Here is a 21,667-nt window from a genome sequence, read left to right as displayed (position 1 = left end):
ACCCCCCACACACATAGCCGCTTATGTCGTGGTCTGCTGGGAAGAACCTTGTATGTCACTTTTCCACTGTTGAAAATGTTGAGTGATGCTTTTATGATCAGGGCTGCTGAGTGAGGGATGAGGGATGAGTTACTCTGTTTAAGAATGGGGGGGGGGGGGGTTCATATTCGGTCCCCCGGGACACCAGGCTGCCATGAGGCTTCACGCTACACTGGGTGGGGGGTAGAGGGGGGTCAGACACCCCCGAGAGACGTCCCAAATCTGCGCCCCCACCCCCTCAGGAAATACCAGCAGATAATTAGATGTTTACTGGAGTTATGTTTGTTTTTTTTTGGGGGGGGGGGGTGGGTTGTGCCTGTTACTTTAACACTGTCTGCTGTGATTTTCCTGGATCTGATAACCTCTGACTCCGGGGCCCCGTAGGGATGCCATTGGTTCCACTCTGCATGTCGCTGTCGTTTCTGACAGACACTCACCATCTGTGTCATCGACCTGTGTCAGTCCATGTTGGGGGGAAAACAGGCATATTTAAATGGCAAAGCGGACTGAGTCCCGACGAAACACAAACCGGGGTGGAACCGGACCGGACGCGTTCTGCACACGCACACCCTCCACCCCACTCTCCTCGCCATCTTTCTTACGCACATCAGGTGCGATCTGTCTCTGGGTGGCCTGTCTTAGGTTGTCAAAGTTTTCATTGTGTGGAATGCAGTAGGTGGTGGTGTGTTTAAGGCACAATGCTGAGCTCAGAGCCGGAGTGGCAAATGGGGATTGGAACCAATACCCTTCTGATAAATTTAATTATATTGCATTCAGTTGCTTAGCGAATGTTTCTCTCTACAGTGTTTTTTAAGTGGTTATCAGTTTTATTACTTGACCCATATAGCAGCAAAAGCTAATAATGGGATTTGAGCTAGCAACCTTCTAGGTACAATCGGGGCTGTTATGTATGTAAGCAATGGGAGGTCAGGCATCTGCGAAGGGTGGAGCAATCACTGAAGAAGAGAGGGGTGGTGCGGCCTTGGTGTGGGGGTGTGGCTCAGGAGCCGGGGGCGGGGCTAGATGGACTAGGTTGACATGTGGATACTGATGTACTCCCTGTTTCCACAGAGACCTGAGTGAGAACGCGATCCAGGCCATCCCTCGGAAGGCTTTCCGAGGAGCGACGGACATCAAGAACCTGTGAGAGCCTGATACACACACGCAGACACACACACGCAGACACACACATACACGCAGACACACACACGCAGACACACACACACACACATAAATACAAACACACACACACATATATAAACACACACTGTGGTGTCAACAGTTCAGCAAAGCCAGTGAATCAATAATGCAGATAAAAATCAACCTTCATACACAGCACTAAGAGCAGCTGCTGTACTCTCATATTTTCATCATAAATAATTTTTTTTTACAAATTGTAGACTGGGCAACGGGGTGGGGGGGGGGGGCGGGGTATGTTTTTCTCCACAAAGAATAAATCTGTGTGTGTCTGTGTCTGTTCGCTAAGGCTGCGTGATTTTGAGTTGACGTTGCTTTTTTGCATATATATATATATGTATGTATGTGTGTGTGTGTGTGTGTTTTTGAAATGCTTACCTTTTGATGTGTTTATGTGTATGTATGTCTGTCAGCCTTCGCCTGCGCGTGCGTTTGCTCTTCCCCATGTGAGAGGGGTACGCAGTCGGAGCGTGTCTGCGGCGTCTAAGGCTGATCGTATGTATGTTCCCGTGTCCATGACCATGCATGCAGTCACTGTTAATAAGACTGTGTGTGTCTGCAGACAACTGGACAAAAACCACATCAGCTGCATTGAGGACGGGGCATTCCGCGCCCTGCGGGGGCTGGAAGTTCTGTGAGTATCTTACTTAACCACTACGCCACCTGCAGGCCAGACCTTGTCAGTGTTGCGAAGCATGATTGGAAAAGTTGCCTTTTATTGGACCCCCCCTGCAAAGTCACTGGACCCCCCTGCTGTATATGTAACTGGAAAATTCCAGCCTGAGATTCCGCCCCTCGGCCTCTCACCCTGTCCCGCTCATCCTCTCCCTCCCTGCTCTGACGCTCCCCCCCCCCCCCCACACACACACACTTTTGTGCACCACAAGCTTTTTCTCGCTTTTGCGTAGCGGTTTTCTTGCCCCGTGTGTTTTGATCCTGCCCCGCTGGGCGCGCAGTCTGTGTGGAGAGAGGTGTTGTTTTTGTCAATGGGAAGCACCGGGGGGGGGGGATTATGCAGGCAGTGGTGGGGGCACTCGGGAGTGTGGGGGCTGTGGCCAGCTGGGGGGTGGGGGCGGGTGGCGTTTAGGTGGTAGGTGGTGTTTATCCTGCTGTGAGCTGTTGCAGCTTTGACTTGTCCGGCCTGCTTGTTTCTCCACAGGACCCTGAACAACAACAACATCAGCACCATCCCGGTTTCCAGCTTCAACCACATGCCCAAGCTGCGCACCTTGTGAGTGACATCTGCTTGGCCTGTCACCTCGTCCAATCAGCACACAGCATACGCCGCCGCCGGTCCCGCCCCCTCAGGCCCCCATCCAGCAGGCCGACATAATCACGGCCTCGCAGAAGCCGTAGTCAGCCTCCCTGCCCGTGTTTGCCAAACACACACTGCATTCCCGCTGAAAGGCGACAGGGGAACAGACGCGATCCAGCACGGTCCCGTCGTGGGGAGACGTGAGCCGCGGATCCCTGGAGCCAACGTGACGGCTCCTGGAACAGCGCCAACAGCCGCAGTGGAATTGTGAGGATTTTTGGGACGCCAGGAAGTATGTCCTCTCCCACAGTCCCAGGCAACACGGAGAAACTGGCCCCCAGCACCTCGAAACAAAACTATCTATTGTCTAAAGATATGTAGTAAAATTTGAAATTAGGTATTAAAAACAATTATGATGGCAGGGCTTCCCGCGAAGGCCGCCGTGATCCAAAGCCGCTGCGGTTTCTAACGGTTTTTTTTTTTTCCGGGCTCTGCGGTTGCCGTGGACGCGGAGTGGCGAGCCGCGCTCCCAATTATGTGCTTTTCAGAATGTGAGGCTTTCGCCAGCGATGTGGAAAGGCAGCGGGGTTGACGAGGAGCAGGAACTGTCATGATTTTGGAAAGGAGGCCCATGTTTGTGCGTGGGGGGGCTGTGGGGGGGGCGTTGGAGGGGGCGTCTCAATCTCACCACCCCTGTTTTTTTCCAAACCTTCCAAACCTTCTCCCCGCTGGATCCTGAAATTCTCGCAGCTACTGCTGCCTTGAGAGCAACAGCCGTAAACGTTTCCACGGTCCTGTCTGTCGCTAATGAGCACAGACACACGTGTGCCGCACGTACACACGTATGTACACAGTCACACACACGCAAAGGCTTTATTCACGAACCTCGGTGTGAGAAACACCGTTGCAGTGCCGTGCACTCCGACATGGCGACCTGGGGCCGGTACCAGACGGGCATGAGATCACAGGTGTGTGTTGGGGGGGGCGTAAGTGTGTGGCTCAGTGGGTTAGCGTGCCGTGTCTGTGGTCAGAAGGTTACTGGTTCCAATCCCAGGGTTGGCAGAGTGATGTCACTGCATTTGCATTTACACTATGTACATTTATCAAAGTGACAAATAGCAGATCACATACACAGCCGCTGAGGCTATGCTGATCTTCCAGTGAACGCCCAGATATGAGTGTAAGCAAGAACCTAATAAGACTATTCAGTGACCCCCCCCCTCCTCCCTCTGTCTGCGCAGCCGACTGCACTCCAATAACCTGCGCTGCGATTGCCACCTCTCCTGGCTGTCCCAGTGGCTGCGCCAGCGACCCACCATCGGCCTGTTCACCCAGTGCTCCACCCCCCCCGCACTGCGCGGCCTCAACGTGGCTGAGGTCCAGAAGCACGAGTTCACCTGCTCAGGTAGGTAGGCGAGGCCAGTCTGGACAGACTATTATGCATGATGTCCTTCTCTGGGGCTCGGGGGGGGGGGGATGCCAGGCATGTCAGTCTGGAAGTCCTTGGACCTGGCTGTCACCGGGCCTCAGAAACACTGCCCCCTCGTGGGCAGTAATGCTTCCTCCCAGGGGTGGGGGTCCACAGAGAGCCGATCCTGGAACTGATTCAGACCACGACTCACGTCCGAAAAGTAACGGGAAAGTTCTGTAAAATTCTGCTCATGGTTTTGAAACGCGGCGCTTTAGTCATACATTACCGGGGGTGGGAGCGGGGGTCGCATGAGTGTTTCCCCTTCTATTCACCTGCACCTCCTCCCACCACCGCAGTGGGCGGACGATTAATGAGGTGCTGATTAGCTTTGGAATGGAGGTCTTCTTAAACGGAGACAGACGTGCGCGCTCTGCACTGCGCTGCCCCCGGAGGCTCCTGCCTGTCATGGCGCTTCCTCTGGCACCTGGACCGGCCTCCAGATGTGCTGTCACACTGACGCATGGCGCTAATGCGCTTGTGTAACGGGGGGTCTGCACGGGTAGGCCCCCAGGACCACCTGGGGCGGAGGCGGGGGGGGGCTGACACCGTGAGGTGGGGGGGGGGGGGGTTCCTCAGTTCTGAAGCCAGGCCGCTGTCATCGTGGTGGATCCAGGGTGCTTTCTCACTCCCAGGCCACACGTGCTGCTCCTGCCCGCCCCCCTCAACACCCTCCCCCCCACCCTGTCAAAGAAGTCCTGTCTCATACTCGGGCTTTTCGAGAAGTCATGACGTCATAATTCAATTCAGGTTCACGGGGGCCAGGGTAGGCACATGTTCCTCTTGAATAGAAACAGCAGCCCCCCCCCCCCCAATTAGTGAATGACACTTCCACAAATGCTAAAGGATGCACTTCCTCCAGGGTACAGCAAGGCATGATGGGAAAGTCAGGGATCGGTCCTCACATTGACAAGCCGCCTATGCTTTGCTCACCACATGTCCGACACACTCAGAATACAACGTAAGAGTCCAAACTCATTTTCCAGAAATGATGGCTGATAACAGCAAGGTCATACTCCCATACTCCTGTAACTGGAGGTGATTTTTCCACAGGGTGCAAACAGGCCGACACGACCTCTCTGAACCAAAAAGAGAGGGCCGATTTATTGGTGAAAAAGGCTCTTATTTATACTCTTCAGTAACTCGGCACAGTGAGGATTGAGGGGAGATTTGTCACATGTGACGGTTTTATTGGATTTGCAACGGAGAAATCCCAAATTAAAGAATGCGATTATTACACTCCTGTTGAAACGTTCCCCGGACTTCCTCCAGAAACGGATTGTTTTTTCGGGTCTAATGCAAAGCCAGGGAGGCCACCAGTACAGCTTGTAATGACATCCTGCCTAAGCTCCCCTCTCTCAGAAGCCAGCAGATGTAACAGCGATAGCTCCCACCTCATTGCTTGACTAGAACACTTCGAAAACATGGGCGTCAGTCAGAGAGTAATATCTCCTCCAAGAAGCCAGGGGGCAGCACACTGAATTGCATGGATCTTTCAAATGGCTGTTGGTGCTTCCTCTGTGATGGTGGAATAACTACAAGAGAACTTGAACGTGATGTTCTTGCAGCTTCCCGTGTTAAGCGGTCGGGCATATGGTCACTGTGCCCCTGCAGATCCCTGCTAATGCATGGGGGTGGATCAAGCAAGTGCCAGAGAGTAAAAATAGCAATGGCTCATGTCCTGCTGGACAGTCAGTTACTCCTGAAAACGCAGAGCTTTTCAGTATGACTGCCCTTCATGATTCACTGATTAATTCACTTTTGTTATCTTTTACTATATATATTTATTGCGGTAGACAGGGATAACTGACGTGGAAGCCTGAGCCGTCAGCGGCCGCATTCTCTCCGCCGGAAGGTCATGGGTTCGAAAACCAGCTGAGTCTCCTGTACCTTTAAGCCTTGAATTTATGCACTTCTGTAAGTTCCTGTTCGGATTGTACATACTTGTCAATAACAAGGTTAAAAGCGAGGGACCATCCGCTCACCACATTACCGAATTCCCCCAGTCCATCTCCCATGCTTTCCCAATAAGTATTAACTCGATTTATGCCCTTTTTATCGAATGAAATCTACCATGGATCATGCATTTTTGCAGAATCCGGCGCATTAAAGGCCAAAATTGGTCAGTCGGGCCGCAGCTGTGAGGCAGAGTAAAACACAGTGGAATACCGCTAAATGTCGGGAATCAATCTAGCCGGAAACGAAAGCGCTTGGAGCGCTTTGGGGATGGAGGTGAAAAAGAGAACAAAGCAGACGCTCTGTCACTGCCGCGGCAGTCGATACTCACGGTACGACCATTGCCAGGGAACAGGTTACTATGGCGATGGCTCGCATCCCCGCATTCCTCAGGGACCCGTCAGGGTGCGGCGGTCCAAGCTAAACCCTGTTGGCGTGAGATGAGGTTCTCTTTCCACCCCATTCCTCAGGCAGCACCCCGCCGGAGCTCCACCGACCCGCACCGGCCCTCTCGAAGCCCCCCCCCTCTCCCCCATCCCCCCCCCCCCCCCCCCCCCCCGCTCGCCTGCTCAGAGTTTCCTGGGGCCATGAATAAACCAGCAGGCAGTTGTCCACAGATGCTGGTCAGACCAGAGCTCCATGGGAGAAGATCAAAGATTCATGTTTTTTTTTTTCTTTTGTAAATAATGAAAACACCAAACCCTGTTGATTCAGAGACGCTTGAAAGTCTGTGACGTTCCCTTCAGCTCAGAAAGTGGAGTGTGAGGGGACTGGCATCCACTGCGGGACCTTATGGGGGGGGGGGGAGCTAGAATTTGGGTGGTGAAAAACCAGCACGGTAGTGGCAGGGGATTTCAGCACTGATTTACAGGCTGCAGGCGTGCCTAACGAGCGCAAGCCGTCCCCTAGGTCACCGTCGGTGCATCATTACTGCCGACTTGCTGCCCCCCCCCCCATCGCCCCCCCACCAGCTCCTGGCGGAAACGGCGGCGCACGTCACACAGCAGGGTGTGTTAATTTACCGAGCCGCTCGGTGCGAAGGAAACGAGATTAAAATTAGCATTTCACCATTAAGGTTGGATGCTGGTCCCGGCCACAGCCAGAGATCGCGCTAAACAGCCCGTGATGCTGAATATGAAGCGCGGTAACGAACCGGGGAGGGTCTATTAAAAGTGAATAAATACAGGCGGGTTACAGGGATGGCAGGTGCACTGCGAGATTCGAGCCCCCAAAGCCAGCTCTTATCAGGTAGTTTGGCAAATTGTACTGCTTAGCTAACCAGGCAATGGGGCGTGACTGAACAGAAGTGGGTTTTTGGCATGTTGTTGCAAGATGGGCTGAGGCTTGCTTGTCTTGTTTTTTCGTCTGCTGATCATCCTGTTCCTCTTTTGTTCTCTGGTCCTGGTGTTACGGGTTTTACCTGGATATTGTCTTGCTTTTCGTCTGCTGATCGTTCCCATTCTTCTTTTGTTCTTAGGTCCATCCGTTATTGATTTTACTGGGACATTGTCTTGTTTTTCGTCTGACGATTGTCTGTTCATTGTTTGTTCTCAGGTTCTGGCCATTCGTCTTTCTGTCAATGAAAAGTATTCTGGGATGGTAGAGCTGAATGTACTGTAGAGGTTGTCACTGTATGTTCCCTGACACACCCAGTAACACCCGCCCGGAAATCCCACATCTCTGCCCTCTGACCCTCTCTCTCCCTCTCCCCCCCCAGGGCAGCCTGACTCCGGGGCCCCCCAGCTCTGCAGCTTGGCAGCCGGCTCCTGCCCACCCATGTGCAGCTGCAGCAACAACATAGTGGACTGCAGGGGCAAGGGTCTGACGGCTATCCCAGCCAACCTGCCCGACGGCATGGCCGAGATGTGAGACCCGTTCCATCTTCTGGGGGGGGGGCAGTTTGCCTAGGACTGCACTGGCCAATCAGATCTCACAGTGAAACACTCGCACACTAATATATAGGAATACGTTGAAGTTCATCATCTTAGATGTATTCAATTTGTATGATGTTAAAAAGAAGAGTGTGCATGTTAATATAAAGAGAGTATCATTGGACAGTATTAAACTGCAACGTATCATTGGACAGTATTAAACCGCAACATATCATTGGACATCATTAATCCGCAGCGTATCACTGGACAGCATTAATCTGCAGCGTATCACTGGACAGCATTAATCTGTAATGTATCACTGGACAGTGTAAAATTCTGCGGCTAACCTATTGGAGTACCCATCATTCGGAATGATAAATAAAGAGTGAGGTTTCCCATGAAAGTCATCAAAGCCGTCCACTCGAGCCGTCAGAAGCCATTGCCGGGCCGGATACTGCGTGTTTCCCTGCGAGACTGTACTCTGGAATGCAGTGTTCTCTCTGTCACGATTCCCCGCTTTCCTCTTCGGAGAAAAAGAGACCATCTATATATACGAGCAGTGGGTCGGGTGTTTTCCGGGCCCCGAGAAGCCTGCCACCCCCCATCCTGTTGTCCGTTCCCGAGCGCCAGGGAGTTCGGTCAGAGGTGCCCTGCGGAGGAGCATAAATTAGACGCCCCCACCCCCATGCCGTTCCCAAGCTGCACATACTGCAGGTATAAATTCAGCCCCTAGCCCTCATTAGAGGGGCAGCGGTCTGACCCTCTGCTTCGTTTGGCTGCGGCTTCTCTGCACCAGCTGCATTTACAGGCCACGCTGCTCTGTCTGACAGCTCTGCCCTACTTCTGCTGGCAGGCGGGGGGGGGGGGCGGGGGATGTGGCGTGCGGCTCTGCCCTCTGATCTGCGTCCCCGCTTTCCCCACCTCGGGCCGGCCCCGGGTCCTCCTGGGGGGGGACTCGTGTCGCTTCTGAAATAGCGAGCCTTCAAAGAGCCCCACAGTTCTCTCTTGGCTCCGTAACCTCGTTCACCTAGAACGGCGGCTAATTTTACGGCCAAATTCCCCGGTGCCGGTCCCTGGGAGGTGCCACCTTCCGTCAGCCGTCTTCTCGTACAGTCTGGCGCTATCTCTTCTCCTCCCGCCTCGTCTCGGACCTAACCTCTGTCACAAAGTTCTGGGAGAGAGAGAGAGAGACACACTCCCTCTTCCTGAAATTAGAGTCTAGTCACATGTCCTGTTTGGTCACGTCCTCCTGCGCCGCAGACCGCCGTCAGTCTGAGATAGACCTCTCCATCCGCCATTCAGCGTGCAGAGTCAGTCAGGGCCCCTCATGGTCCCATTCGTGCTAATGGAACCTCCTGACTGCTAGCTGAGCAGAGACATTAAGAACGAAGCTCGCGACACATTGTACAAATTCTGATAACAGTTGGAGAGATTAGAGGGGGTCTTGAGATTGATGGAAAGTGTCCCCTGGCTCAGTGGGGCCCCCTCCACGCTGCCCGGCCCCTCCATGGGCGTCCCTGACAGCCGTTGTCCCTACATGCCTCCCTAGCGATTTGTCACAGTCAAACGCTCGCCTGATTGGTCGATTTGCTGGTCGGGGGGATGGGGGATTACGCTGTGATGCCATCCTTGCCCATAGACAGTAGCTGTGTCCTGCTGGGCCCTCGTTTTCCGGGCCACAGCTCGGAGGACAGCTACATATGGACCCCCTCCCCCCCCCCGCCCCTTGGCCCCCTTCACATTTCTGTTGAGCCGCCCCACCCCCCCCCCCCACCCCCTTTCGCTGAGAGGAAGAGCCATGAGAAGTGGGGAGCTCCTGGCCCTCTGAGGCAGCAGAGTGACGTATGACCAGTGTTGCGTGAAGAGGCCATTAACCTTGTCTGTACAATGATTGGTCGATTGGCGGTCACATGGTATGCATCATAAACCTCTGTACATAAGAACACTGTGAGTGTTTCTCGTCGCGTGAATGTGTCAGGGACGTTGATGGCTCACATTGCTAACTTTTCATGCACCCCCCCCCCCCCAGGCAAAGCAAAGCCTGTTCGCTGTGAGCCCCTTTATTGGCTGCATTACGGAATCCCTCGCACCGCTCGTGACCGCGGCGTCGCTCATTAATGGTGACCCCGGGCGAGAGACGCGTCACTAACGAGCTAACGGTGCACGTAACCCCACAATCAGAGCTGCTGGCCGCGGGCCCAGTGACACCATCGATTAGCTGCAGATGAGCCGCTTTCCTGACATTTTTTCTTGTTCTTTTTTCCTCCCTCAATGATCAAAACCCACCGCTGCCGATTCCTGTTCTTGGTACCGCGGATGAGATGGGGGGGGGGGGGAGTTTGGGAGGGGGGCTTTGGCTGCTAGATAAATTATTCCCGCCTGTCTTTGGTTGTCTGGTTTAGGAGAAGAACAATAAATGTGAAGCGTAACGATCTGGACTGAAAAAAACATGCGTTCATACAGACACACAGAATGAACACACACACACATTACTGTACGTTCCAGCACTCAGGACTCACACCTACAGACACCCCCACCGCGACAGTCCAATCAGTCCTAATGTAGACTGTCAGCTGTTCTGTGCAGAGGGGGGGGGGGTGACTCTCGCTTCTGGTGGCCCTGGGGGCTCACGACAGCCAACAACATCGGGTTTCCGTGTCGGTGTATGTAATGCCTCAAGCTCAGGTTTGGCGGGGGGGGGGGCATGTAGTGAGGCAATGCCCCCACTTTGCAGGAGAGTCAGAGATGTGGTTTAAAGGGAGACAGCGATAAGCGTCACGCTCACTGCGGCCCCCGCATCTCCTGGCACAGGACACTCAGGCTTTTTGCAGGTGAGTTTGTAGGTCTTTAATAGTCCCCACCCCTCACTCATTGTTCACATGACGTTAGGGCCCTGAGGGCACAGGAGAGATCTGTGTGAAAGCGTGTGTGTGTCTGAAAATAATAGGTTATCACATAGTAGGGAACATAATCCAGACACACACACACACAAACACACCCTCTCCCTCCCAGCACATCTGATGCTGATTAGCTCTCCCACTTTCCAGCATTTTCCGTCGTGAACGAGTTCTACTCGGCCTCTGCGGACCCACGCGTCTGATCTGTATGGGGCCGTTCCAACTTGCTCCCCCAGCTTGGATGGACAGGTGGGGGGAGAATTGAGTGGCGCGCTGTCCCGGGTTCGAGTTACAGCGGGCCGAGAGAGTCAGTGGCTGGCAGCTAACAGGCCTCTCGCCGTGCAGGTTTTACTTGGCCGTCCCAGCATGCCTTGGGGCAAAGCCCCTCAGTACAATGAAAAATAATCTGCTGGTGTTTATTGCTCCTACGATTAACTTGTGTGCCTAATAAAACAGCTAGCAGAGGCAGCAGCCATGGCAGTGGCAGGTTACATTGCCATTTTCACACGGACCGCAGCGAGCTCCAGTCAGCCGCGGGCCGATATTCCCGATTTGCCCTGGCTCCACTATTAATCCACCCTCTGTGCTCCATCTCGGAGTGTTTTTTACCCTCTCGACTGGTAGCCGCTTCATTATTGGCCCAGAACTCAATGCTGAGTAGCAGAGGACCCCCGAGGCTGTCTTCATTAATGCCTTTTTTGTTTTTTTCTTTTTCGTAGAAATGTGACTGATCCAAGTCCGTGTGGTGGGGGAGGGAGGGTGCAGACTCAATTCAGCCTTTCTGCCAGAACCACTTAAGGCACGGTGCTGACTGGCTGAGGCCCGTACAGACCAAACAGTGGTGGATCTCAGTCTGTTTAAAGCAACTATTATCAGCATTGGGTTTTTTTTATTGGTTCTGTGGCGATGTTGTGACTGAGGGGGAAGGAACATTATCCCTGGAGGGAACAGAATCCCAGAGTGTGGAACAGCAGACGGAGAACCTGAGTGGAGGTGAAGTGAGGGGTGGGGGAGGGGAGAGCCCTCAGCGCAGGGTTCTGGGTCCCGGCAACTCTGGGGTCTGGGCTCCGCGGTTTTCATTGCGCTCCGCCGTCCGCTGGGCTCTTTGTTCCCCCGGACAGCTGAAGCACCCAAGGGCCAGTCAAACATGCCAGTCCGTCATCGTTAAAGGCCCACAGTGACATCATGGAAAGGTCCGGAGGCCTTGATGACTCGGGGAGACTGATTTTTGTGTTGATGATGGGGCGGTCCTCAGATCTCCATGTCACAGTTGATCCTGAACATCATGTCATTGGTCCTGCCACATCTTCGTTATGTTCTGCTGATTTGTGCATATTTTAAGGCCCCTTTTGTTTGTCACTGAGGGGGGGCGCCTCAGCTAACCTGACTCTGTTTCACTCTCTCACAGACGGCTCGAGCAGAACGGAATCAAGTCCATCCCTCCCGGGGCTTTCTCCCCCTACAAGAAGCTCCGCAGGATGTGAGTAACCTCGATACCGTGCTGGGGTGCAGGTTTGCTAGATTGCACGTGACGTGAACAGCCTCTCTTCTAACTGTGTAGTCCTTGGTCTCCATGGCGTGAAGTTGAGTAGCTTGATTTGCTTATAAGATTCCCAACACCCTGTACGGCTATGAGAGGGCACCATTTCTGACCATGGAATGTTTCATGCATTTAAATGCCACAGCCATAGCGCCGCCCTTCAGGCTGGTACAGGCACTACGGCCTGGAGCTGCTTCCAGCGAAATGCATGCACTGGAAAAGAGTCTGGAAAAGTAAGACGGTCACATTACATTTAAAATCAAACCGTATCCCCTCTCTGCCCCCGCATACATTCCTGTGCGTGTCTGATGGTTGGCCTGTGTTCTGTAAGGCCCGCAATCTCCCTCTCTGTGTCTGACAGACCCCTGCGTGAACTCCCGTGGCGGCTGCCAGTGCCTGCCACTGCGAGCCAGTGTCGGGCCGCCGCATCTGGCCACGCCGAGGTCCCCGTCACACGTGTTTCTGGGATTACGCGCGAGCAGGAAACCTCAGCCTTTGGGGAAACATAAATAGCTGGGCACTTTCTGCTTTTTTTTCCAGAACTTGAAAAAAACCTCCTTGTCTTAATTCATTTATTTTTTTTGTGGGGGGGTCTGGAATAGGGAATAAAAGCAGTTACCCTCCTTGTCTTGCTGTCATGTTGCTTAGCCCCCCCATCGTCGCCCCCAGGATGGGAGCAGCTGGAGTCCTGCTCAGCTGGTTTTGGGGTGTCACTGGAATGGGGGGGGGGTTGCAAGACGCAATGGCATGGTTTTTGGTAAAATGGGGGCTCTTAGTCTAGGTGTGACCTGACACAGATGGGGTTTACCATCCCTCCCCACCCCTCCCTCCTACAGAGGAACGCTGGTTGCCAGGGTAACCGGCAAGCAGCTCAGCCATGGAGACAAGTCTCGCTCAGGGGGGGTGGGGGGGCCTTGCGGGTGGCTGTCCAAGTCCCTTTGCCCCCATGCCAGGCAGCTGGTTAGGAAAGTTGACGACTCCACAGTCATGATACAGACTAGCCTGACACGGTCGGCCTCGCAGGCAGGGGCGGTCACGCCGCCCTCCCTCTGTGCTGACCCAGCGGCTCTCTTTCCACACAGAGACCTCAGCAACAACCAGATCTCAGAGATCGCGCCCGACGCCTTCCTGGGCCTGCGGTCACTAAACTCACTGTGAGTGCCTCTCCCTGCTGTGCTCTCTCGGCCTGTCTGTGTCCCTGTCTCTGTCTGTGTCCCTGTCTCTGTCTGTGTCCCTGTCTGTGTCCCTGTCTCTGTCTGTGTCCCTGTCCGTGTCCCTGTCTGTGTCCGTGTCCCTGTCTCTGTCTGTGTCCCTGTCTGTGTCCCTGTCTCTGTCTGTGTCCCTGTCCGTGTCCCTGTCTGCATGTTTGGGTAGATATAGACACCCAGCCATATAAAGAATGGTTTAAAAAACAATGTGTCACTTTGGATGTATATTGGTGTCTGTGTCTAAGGGCAGGATCACTGTCAATGTCAGAGGCCGACCCTCTAACCTAAAATCAGAGGCGCACTTTCTAAATTTTCCCAAGCTGAAGTTTCGTGGAAACTTTACTGTAAGCAGCCCCTGAACCCCACTGTCACGTGACTGCATTTTCGTTTGATTGCTGGTTTGAATTTCCCAGCGTCCTCTATGGGAACAAGATCACCGAACTGCCCAAAGGTGTGTTTGACGGACTGGGCGCCCTTCAGCTGCTGTAAGTTCACAATGAGACTCAAGGTTATCTGTGTCGATTCGTCTCTCGAGCACTAGGTGGTGCAGTGATTAAGGACCCATGCATAGGAAGCAGTTAATGGTGTGGGACGCATGGAAAGTAGAGAAGGCAGGGAAAGAAACAGAACAGCCTGTCCAAGAGTGATGGCACTGGCCCGAATATCCCCAGTAAAAGTCTTTAGCAAACGTTAACTCTTTTCTATTCTCCAGCCGAAAACATTGTGAAATATGCTGGACTTTCAGTGTATTCATGTGGCGGTGAGCAAACAAACTTGTATATTATGCTAATGCTACTCTCTGTGCCCACCAGGCTGCTAAACGCCAACAAGATTCACTGTGTGCGGGCCAGTACCTTCCAGGACCTGCAGAACCTGTCACTGCTGTCTCTGTACGACAACAAGATCCAGACGCTGGCTAAGGGGACCTTCGCGTCCCTACGAGCCATTCAAACTCTGTGAGTGTGAATAGTCCCCAACACAACACACGTTTATACACACGCCCTATAAACGTGCAAGCACTCCCAGACACACGACGCACATCTACACACACGGCCATTAACATGCACTGATGCAGTGCAACTGGAAACACTGTTTACATCAGTTCATAGTCGTGTTCAATTATCTGTTCATCCTACTTCAACCTCAGAAGAGATATTAAGCAGCCCCTGTACACGTGTGTTCTATTCACAAAATATCGTGTGCGCTTTTACGCATGTAACTGAAAACTCCCAGAATTCCCGACCACAGCTGATTCCTGGAAATTTCCCAAGGAATTTCCTAATTTGACCGTGAATTGTAGCTGCAGTTTAATTCCAGGGTAAGGAGAGTGGTGACTCCATGGGGCCCTGCCCCCGTCCTGTGTGCCCCCCCCTTACCCTCCCTCCTCCCCCCAGCCACCTGGCCCAGAACCCCTTCATCTGTGACTGTAACCTGAAGTGGCTGGCCGACTACTTGCGCTCCAACCCCATCGAGACCAGCGGGGCGCGCTGTGCCAGTCCCCGTCGGCTTGCCAACAAGCGCATCGGCCAGATCAAGAGCAAGAAGTTTCGTTGCTCAGGTGGGCGTGTCCTCAGCACTGGCTCCGCCCACCTCCCTGGCAGATGTTGGTCTGCCTTTTGTGCTTTTTCTCCCAGGATCCCTTACTGGAGAATATCACCTCCCACCCTCCCCATCCCCTTTTCATCTTTCTGTCTCATTTATTTCACAGTTTCCTCATAAAACAAAAAAAATCATGTACACTACATCACAGTTTTATTCCAGTTATTCACACGGACTTAGTTTCCTGCAGCTCTGGGCAAATTTACAGTGATTTCTGCGAGCAAATGTTAAGTGGAAAAGAATGTCGGACGTCGGAGAGACTCGCGTGACATGGTAGAAACATCCGATGGCAGCGTGAAGATGGGGGGGGGTATTGGTGAAGGCTGTGGGGGGGATATTGGTGAAGGCTGTGGGGGGGATATTGGTGAAGGCTGTGGGGGGGGTATTGGTGAAGGCTGTGGGGGGGATATTGGTGAAGGCTGTGGGGAGCTGTAACCTGAGGACGCCGGTGGCGGTTTGACCAGAAGCAGGGAGTCAGATGCTCACCTCACCGTGGCGTTTTGATGACAAACAGCCTCCAGCTAACCGGGGGGGCGTGTGGTGGCGTCTCTGTGAGCCCGGCCTGCACGTCCGTCTCACAGGCAAAATGACGAGGTACCTGCTCAGCTTTAGCCAGGGAGGTCTGCATGGGGAAGGGGCAGCTTTCGGGACCCCCTGCTGCTAGTGGGCAATGCCCTGCACCCCCTTTCTACATTCGCCAAAAGCCTGCAGTTTCACAGTCAGGGTGCTGACATCATTGCCTTGGGCTAAGTTTTGTGTTTTATGCCTCGGGGCTAGAGGCCCTTTTTTCTTCAACTGCCCCCCCGCCCCCCCGCCTTCCCGTGCAGCACCGCGGCAAATTGCAACAATGCTCTCTCCTCTTCTGCCCCCCCCCCCACACACACACACGCACCACAGAGGCCCCCAGCCCCCTGCATCTGACGCTCTTTGTTTCTTTTTCCCCGACAGCTAAGGAGCAGTACCACATCCCAGGTGAGTGACACCCCCCCCCCCCACCCCCGCCGCATGCACCCCCACCCAATACTAATGCTGTGGTGCCCTGAAGCAGCACTAGTGAGGAGAGCAGTGAGCAAATGGTGTCCGGCCACAAAGCTCCATCGCCATGGAGAGCAAAAACAAATGCTTCTGATTGGTCTCTTCACCTGTCAAGCTAAGTGAAGCAGCCAATGAGGGGGGAGGACAAGTTCCGGTCATTATGAACAATTTGGGGCAAAGAAAAAAAAAAAAACGGAAACGTCTCCACTGCTCGGCGAAAAATAGTTTACTAGGTGTAACACAAAGACAGAGTGGCCTCCTTTTTTGGGCCGGGGAGAAATGATCCCCCAGGAGTATCTTGGTACCGTCACTGGGCTAGATGGGTGAGTTGCTACAGAAACCAGTGAGGTTGCCAGGGCAACCACCAGGGCATCTTTTCTTCCCTGCAGGGTACGTGTGGTGGGGGGGGGGGTTCATGGCGGTAAGAGCATCATAACAGCTGCAGACCAGAGCCGCTTAAGAAAATCATAGAGTCCGTGTCACAACACGAACGCACCACGTGTGGAAGACGTCACCACTCAGCATGGCTACGTTGACGTGCTGTGGAACATGGCGTCTATTCTTGGATTCAGTGAGGAAAAATGAATGGATTGAAGGAAGCCAGGCATCTCCTCAGCCGCTCCTCTGTAGGGGCAGGCTGCTCTCCATCATGTCTTTCTCTCTCACCCCCCTCTGTCTCCATCCCCCCTCGTCAGGGATGTCCACGGAACAGTCTGGTTCCCTGCTGAAAAATCCTATCACCCTCACTCCAGGACTGTCAGCTTAACCAACGTGCTTAAAATCCATGGATTCATCTGTCAATCCACTCCGCTGTTTGCTTTTCACTCTAAATTTTTCACGCCTCCCACCCCCCACCAACCCACCCACTAACCCCCACAAACAGCCTCTTCCGTGCCACAATAACGTTGTACCTTCCTTTCACAGCTGTAATCTCCTGTTGCTCCTCTGAACATTTATGAACCAGGGCATTGTGGTCTGGTTGGGTCAGGGGGGATCAGGGGGGGTCAACGACACCGAGGATAAAAGTCCCGATGATGAATATGAGGATGTTTAGGATATCAATGAAGACCACAATGCTGATGGTGACAGTGAGGAAGATGAGGTGGCAGCGAGAATGGTTATAATGAGCACAGCAGCGATGATGTTGGTGATTAAGATCAGAATTATAACTATCAAGAGGATTGCAGTGATGATAAAGCTATTTGTAATGAAACTGATGATTATGATGATGATGATGATGATGATTATCAGAATCACAATGATGATGATGATTATGAGGATGGCGATGATGAGGAAGAGGGTGCTGATATCAATGGTAATGACGATAAAGATGATGATGATTAGGATTCTCGTGGCAATCGGGATGCTCAGAATGTGGCAGTGCGTGATGGCTGATGATGTGGCTGACGATGTGGCTGACGATGTGGCTGGCGATGTGGCTGGCGATGTGGCTGACGATGAGGCTGACGATGTGGCTGACGATGAGGCTGACGATGTGGCTGGCGATGAGGCTGACGATGAGGCTGACGATGTGACTGGCGATGTGGCTAATGATGTGGCTGACGATGTGGCTGACGATGAGGCTGACGATGTGGCTGGCGATGTGGCTGGCGATGAGGCTGACGATGTGGCGGGTGATGTGGCTGGCGATGTGGCTGGCTATGTGGCTGGCGATGTGGCTAATGATGTGGCTGACGATGAGGCTGACGATGTGGCTAATGATGTGGCTGACGATGAGGCTGACGATGTGGCTAATGATGTGGCTGACGATGTGGCTGACGATGAGGCTGACGATGTGGCTGATGATGTGGCCGCCTCTCTTGCAGGTTCTGAAGACACTCGCCTCAACACCGAGTGCAACAGTGACCCTGTCTGTCCACCCAAGTGCCGGTGTGAAGCTGGTGTGGTCGACTGCTCCAACCTGCGGCTCACCAAAATCCCAGAGCACATTCCCACCTCCACCACTGAGCTGTGAGGCCCTCACCGACCCCCGTCCATCCCGCACACCCCCACACACACACACACACACACACACACACACACTCATCCTTCCCATCACAACCCACTCAGAAAAACAGGAGCACAGCGATCGTCAGCTGGTCGTGCTTATGGAACGACAGCATGGGGATTTGTGGTCAGGACACATTAGTGTTTGTCCAACCGAGCGAACATGATCCCCAGATGTGAGGTTTACGTCTCCTGGACGTTATTTGTGTAGGCAGGGCTAATAATTGGAGACTTTTTTTTATGATCCTTCAGAAGTTTCTAAAGGGTGTGCAAAAGCTTGCGTTGAGTGAGCAGAGGAGAAAAAAAACCCAAAAAAATGTCTTTCTGCACTCTTCGGGCCATTGGGTCAGGCTACACAGTTGCTTATTCATGTATGGGACACGTTGCCATGAGAGACGGCAGCGGAAAGTGACGTGTCAGCAGGAAAAGGCCCCTTGGGCGACGCAGCCGACGGCGCGTGGAGACGGTCCTGCTGGTGTCCTGCTCCGCTCGGCGCCTCCATTGATCTTGTGTTTGTTTCTGCTGCGTAAGGCGCCTCAACAACAATGAGATCTCAGTGCTGGAGGCCACCGGCGTCTTCAAGTCTCTCTCCCAACTCAAGAAAATGTAAGTATTAAGGGCTCAACTTCAAAGCTTTCTGGGAACTTACCTAAGATGTTGGGTGACTGGACCACCGGCAGACATCACCACTTATTCTTGTTCTTGGTATGAATTACCCCCCTCCCTCATGAAATCCCGGCCCTCACAGCAACCTTAGCAACAATAAGATCTCGGAGATCGAGGATGGAGCCTTCGAGGGCACGGGCTCTGTGGTGGAGCTGCACCTGACCGCCAATCAGATGGATTCGGTGCGCGGCGGCATGTTCCGTGGCCTGGACGGCTTGCGCATGCTGTAAGTCCCGCCCCTTCCTGTCTCAGGCGCCCGTTTCCTTGACTCCCGTGTGACTCGGTTTGCCTGTGTCTCGCACTTCAAACCACAGAGTCCTTATTTGCAATACGAAAGCCGACTTCTGCAGTTGCTATCATTATGAGTTATTACTACAGGGAAATTTGCAGAGGCGTGGAATGTGTGCGCCGTGAGTTCATGCTTGTGGGAGTTTTACTTACACAAAAATGTTCTCAGGGCAGAAGGAAATATGACTAGTTCAGAGAGATAACCAATCAGATTGTAGAAGAGATGGAACCAAGATATCTGATTTGTTGGTCTCACTTCCTCTAGTTGCTTGGATCCACCTCTTCTGCAATATGATTGGTTATCTCGCAGAACATTGAGTGCATGCCCTGGCTGTATAGTCTGCCTGCAGGCCACACCACTGTGTATGGCTTCAATCACCGCTCTTCAAAAAAGGCTCTAGATTGAGTCCAGCTAAAAGCCAGAAGCGGGATCCTTGCTCTTAAGCTGCAGCCATAGAAGGAGAAGTCAGCAGCACTAACTGCATTTAGTCGTGAGCAAAGGCAGGGGTGGCATGAGCCAAGTATACAGAATCCGGGGGGGTTTAGAAAGCATCAGCCCTGATGACAATTACACTGTTAGGGCCGACTCAACGCCAGGCTACACGAGTCAAGTGGCTGAGGAACAGTTTACATACAGGAATGGAGAATGCTGCGTGCCCAGGGCCAGAGTGGTCCGCTCCCGGTTGGGGGGGCTTCCTCGTATTGTGTCGCTCCTAAACGAGATGTCGGAAGAGGTGATTCTGAACAGGGTGTCGCTGTCTGCGTTGCAGAATGCTCCGGAACAACCGCATCAGCTGCATCCACAATGACAGCTTCACGGGCCTGAACAACGTCCGCCTGCTGTCGCTCTATGACAACCAGCTGACCACCATCTCGCCGGGGGCCTTCGACACGCTGCAGAGCCTCTCCACGCTGTACGGGAGTGTGTCCCCCGTCGCCCTTCCGTCCCGTCACATCTGCACCCCCCCGGCTGTCTGGGCCCCAACTTCCACCCTCACAGTCCACACTCCACTCTCTCCCTTTCTCTCTTTCCCACCCTCTCTCTCCTGTTCTTTCTTGCTCTTTCTCTCCTGCTCTGCTTTCTCCGTTTTCTGAAGAAATCCATACTTTGGCGACTCAGTCTGCAGCCAAACCCAGAACAGTCTGCCGCGTTCCAGGCTCCTTCCAGTCTTTTCCCAGAATCCTGTTACATCCCCCCCCCCCCCCCCCCGTTTCTGAATTGCACGCAGGAATTTCAAACGCTGCCATTCCCCCCCCCCGACCCCCGTCATGGGCACCTATATACCAGACAGAGATGTCTGTTGTGCCTTCAAAGTCAACAAGAACAAAAACATCAGTTTGAACGATAAAGTTTGGTCGCGGTCACAGCTAGCTGCACTTCACGCCACCCACTTCCGATACAGTTTATCTATACATGGCGCCTTCCCAACACAGGCCCTGAACACAGGCCCTGAACACAGGCCCTGAACACAGGCGGACAAGCTCCTGAGCACTCAGTGTCGTTTGGTGCTTGATGTCAGTGTGACATGTTTGGAAGTTAGTTGGTCATGTGAGCTCCTCTTTCGCCCTACCCGAGCAGAAACCTGCTGGCCAACACCTTCAACTGCGACTGCCGACTGGTCTGGCTGGGCGACTGGCTGCGCAGTCGCAAAATTGTGACAGGGAACCCCCGGTGCCAGCGGCCTGCGTTCCTCAAGGAGATTCCACTGCAGGACGTGGCGCTGCCCGACTTCCGCTGTGAGGAGGGTGAGCGTCGCCCTGGGGCGTGAAACGGGGGAGTGGGTTTCTGTGTCACGCTCACAGACATGACGTGGACATGCTTCCCCCCCCAGGTCAGGAGGAGGCCGGCTGCGTGCCCCGCCCACAGTGCCCCAGCGAGTGCACCTGCCTGGACACCGTGGTGCGCTGCAGCAATAAGCACCTGCAGAGTCTGCCTAGGGGAGTCCCCCGCAACATCACTGAGCTGTGAGTGTGCCCCCTGGGGGGTGGAGCTGGCATGGCCGTGGGCGGGGACTAGCTTTGTGACATCACTCCTTCTGGACCAATCACGGTGCACGATGAAGAGCAGAGAGCAAATGGCCGTGGCTACAAAACTAGATGCAAGCTGGACCCAGGATCCATTGCACTATGCACATGTAGAGACTGGTTATGGGGACTGGTTCACCTGAAAAACAAGTGTTTTCTCAGTTTGTCAGGTTTCCCTGCTGTGCTTCTGGGCACTGGTTTAGCTGAATATTGTGCCTGGATGGCGAGAGCAGAGCCGCATAGAGACCTTCACTCCCTGTCCACAGGTATCTGGATGGAAACCAGCTGACCATGGTGCCGAAGGAGCTGTCTGCCTTCAAACACCTGCAGCTCGTGTGAGTCTGAGGCTCCTGATCCGCCACAGACACACACACACACACACACACAGACACACACACACACACACACAGACACACACACACACAGACACACACACACACACAGACACACACACACAAACATGCGTACATACACACACGGAAACATGCTTACAGACATAGACACACACACATGCATAAACCACCAAAACACGCAACCACATTATTTTTGCCAAAAAAAGAGCAAATTTAGCTGTTTTTCAGATTTCAGTCTCTTTGTGGGAATATCTGACAGCACA

The 21,667-nt window shown here is 53.4% G+C and overlaps 1 protein-coding gene across 2 annotated transcripts in view; it reads left to right on the top strand.

Annotated features, from left to right (window-relative positions):
- slit1b (slit homolog 1b (Drosophila)) overlaps positions 1-21,667 on the top strand; it is an 84,212-nt gene that overhangs the window by 47,949 nt on the left and 14,596 nt on the right. Inside the window, exons 5-22 of one of the 2 annotated variants that reach the window (XM_072703501.1) lie at positions 1,111-1,182; positions 1,799-1,870; positions 2,396-2,467; positions 3,733-3,896; positions 7,633-7,780; positions 12,092-12,163; positions 13,306-13,377; positions 13,845-13,916; positions 14,244-14,387; positions 14,826-14,989; positions 15,979-16,002; positions 17,892-18,036; positions 18,604-18,678; positions 18,821-18,964; positions 19,797-19,940; positions 20,606-20,772; positions 20,859-20,991; positions 21,318-21,386. In XM_072703501.1, the coding sequence (XP_072559602.1) occupies positions 1,111-1,182; positions 1,799-1,870; positions 2,396-2,467; positions 3,733-3,896; positions 7,633-7,780; positions 12,092-12,163; positions 13,306-13,377; positions 13,845-13,916; positions 14,244-14,387; positions 14,826-14,989; positions 15,979-16,002; positions 17,892-18,036; positions 18,604-18,678; positions 18,821-18,964; positions 19,797-19,940; positions 20,606-20,772; positions 20,859-20,991; positions 21,318-21,386 (1,953 nt within the window). The remainder of the gene's footprint in view (positions 1-1,110; positions 1,183-1,798; positions 1,871-2,395; positions 2,468-3,732; positions 3,897-7,632; positions 7,781-12,091; positions 12,164-13,305; positions 13,378-13,844; positions 13,917-14,243; positions 14,388-14,825; positions 14,990-15,978; positions 16,003-17,891; positions 18,037-18,603; positions 18,679-18,820; positions 18,965-19,796; positions 19,941-20,605; positions 20,773-20,858; positions 20,992-21,317; positions 21,387-21,667) is intronic. The other variant, XM_023820481.2, reaches the window with a different exon arrangement.

The sequence above is a fragment of the Paramormyrops kingsleyae genome, chromosome 20 (assembly GCF_048594095.1).
Source record: "Paramormyrops kingsleyae isolate MSU_618 chromosome 20, PKINGS_0.4, whole genome shotgun sequence".
NCBI lineage: Eukaryota > Metazoa > Chordata > Actinopteri > Osteoglossiformes > Mormyridae > Paramormyrops > Paramormyrops kingsleyae.
Note: the sequence above shows the minus strand (reverse complement) of the source record. Positions and strands in the feature narration are given on the sequence as shown.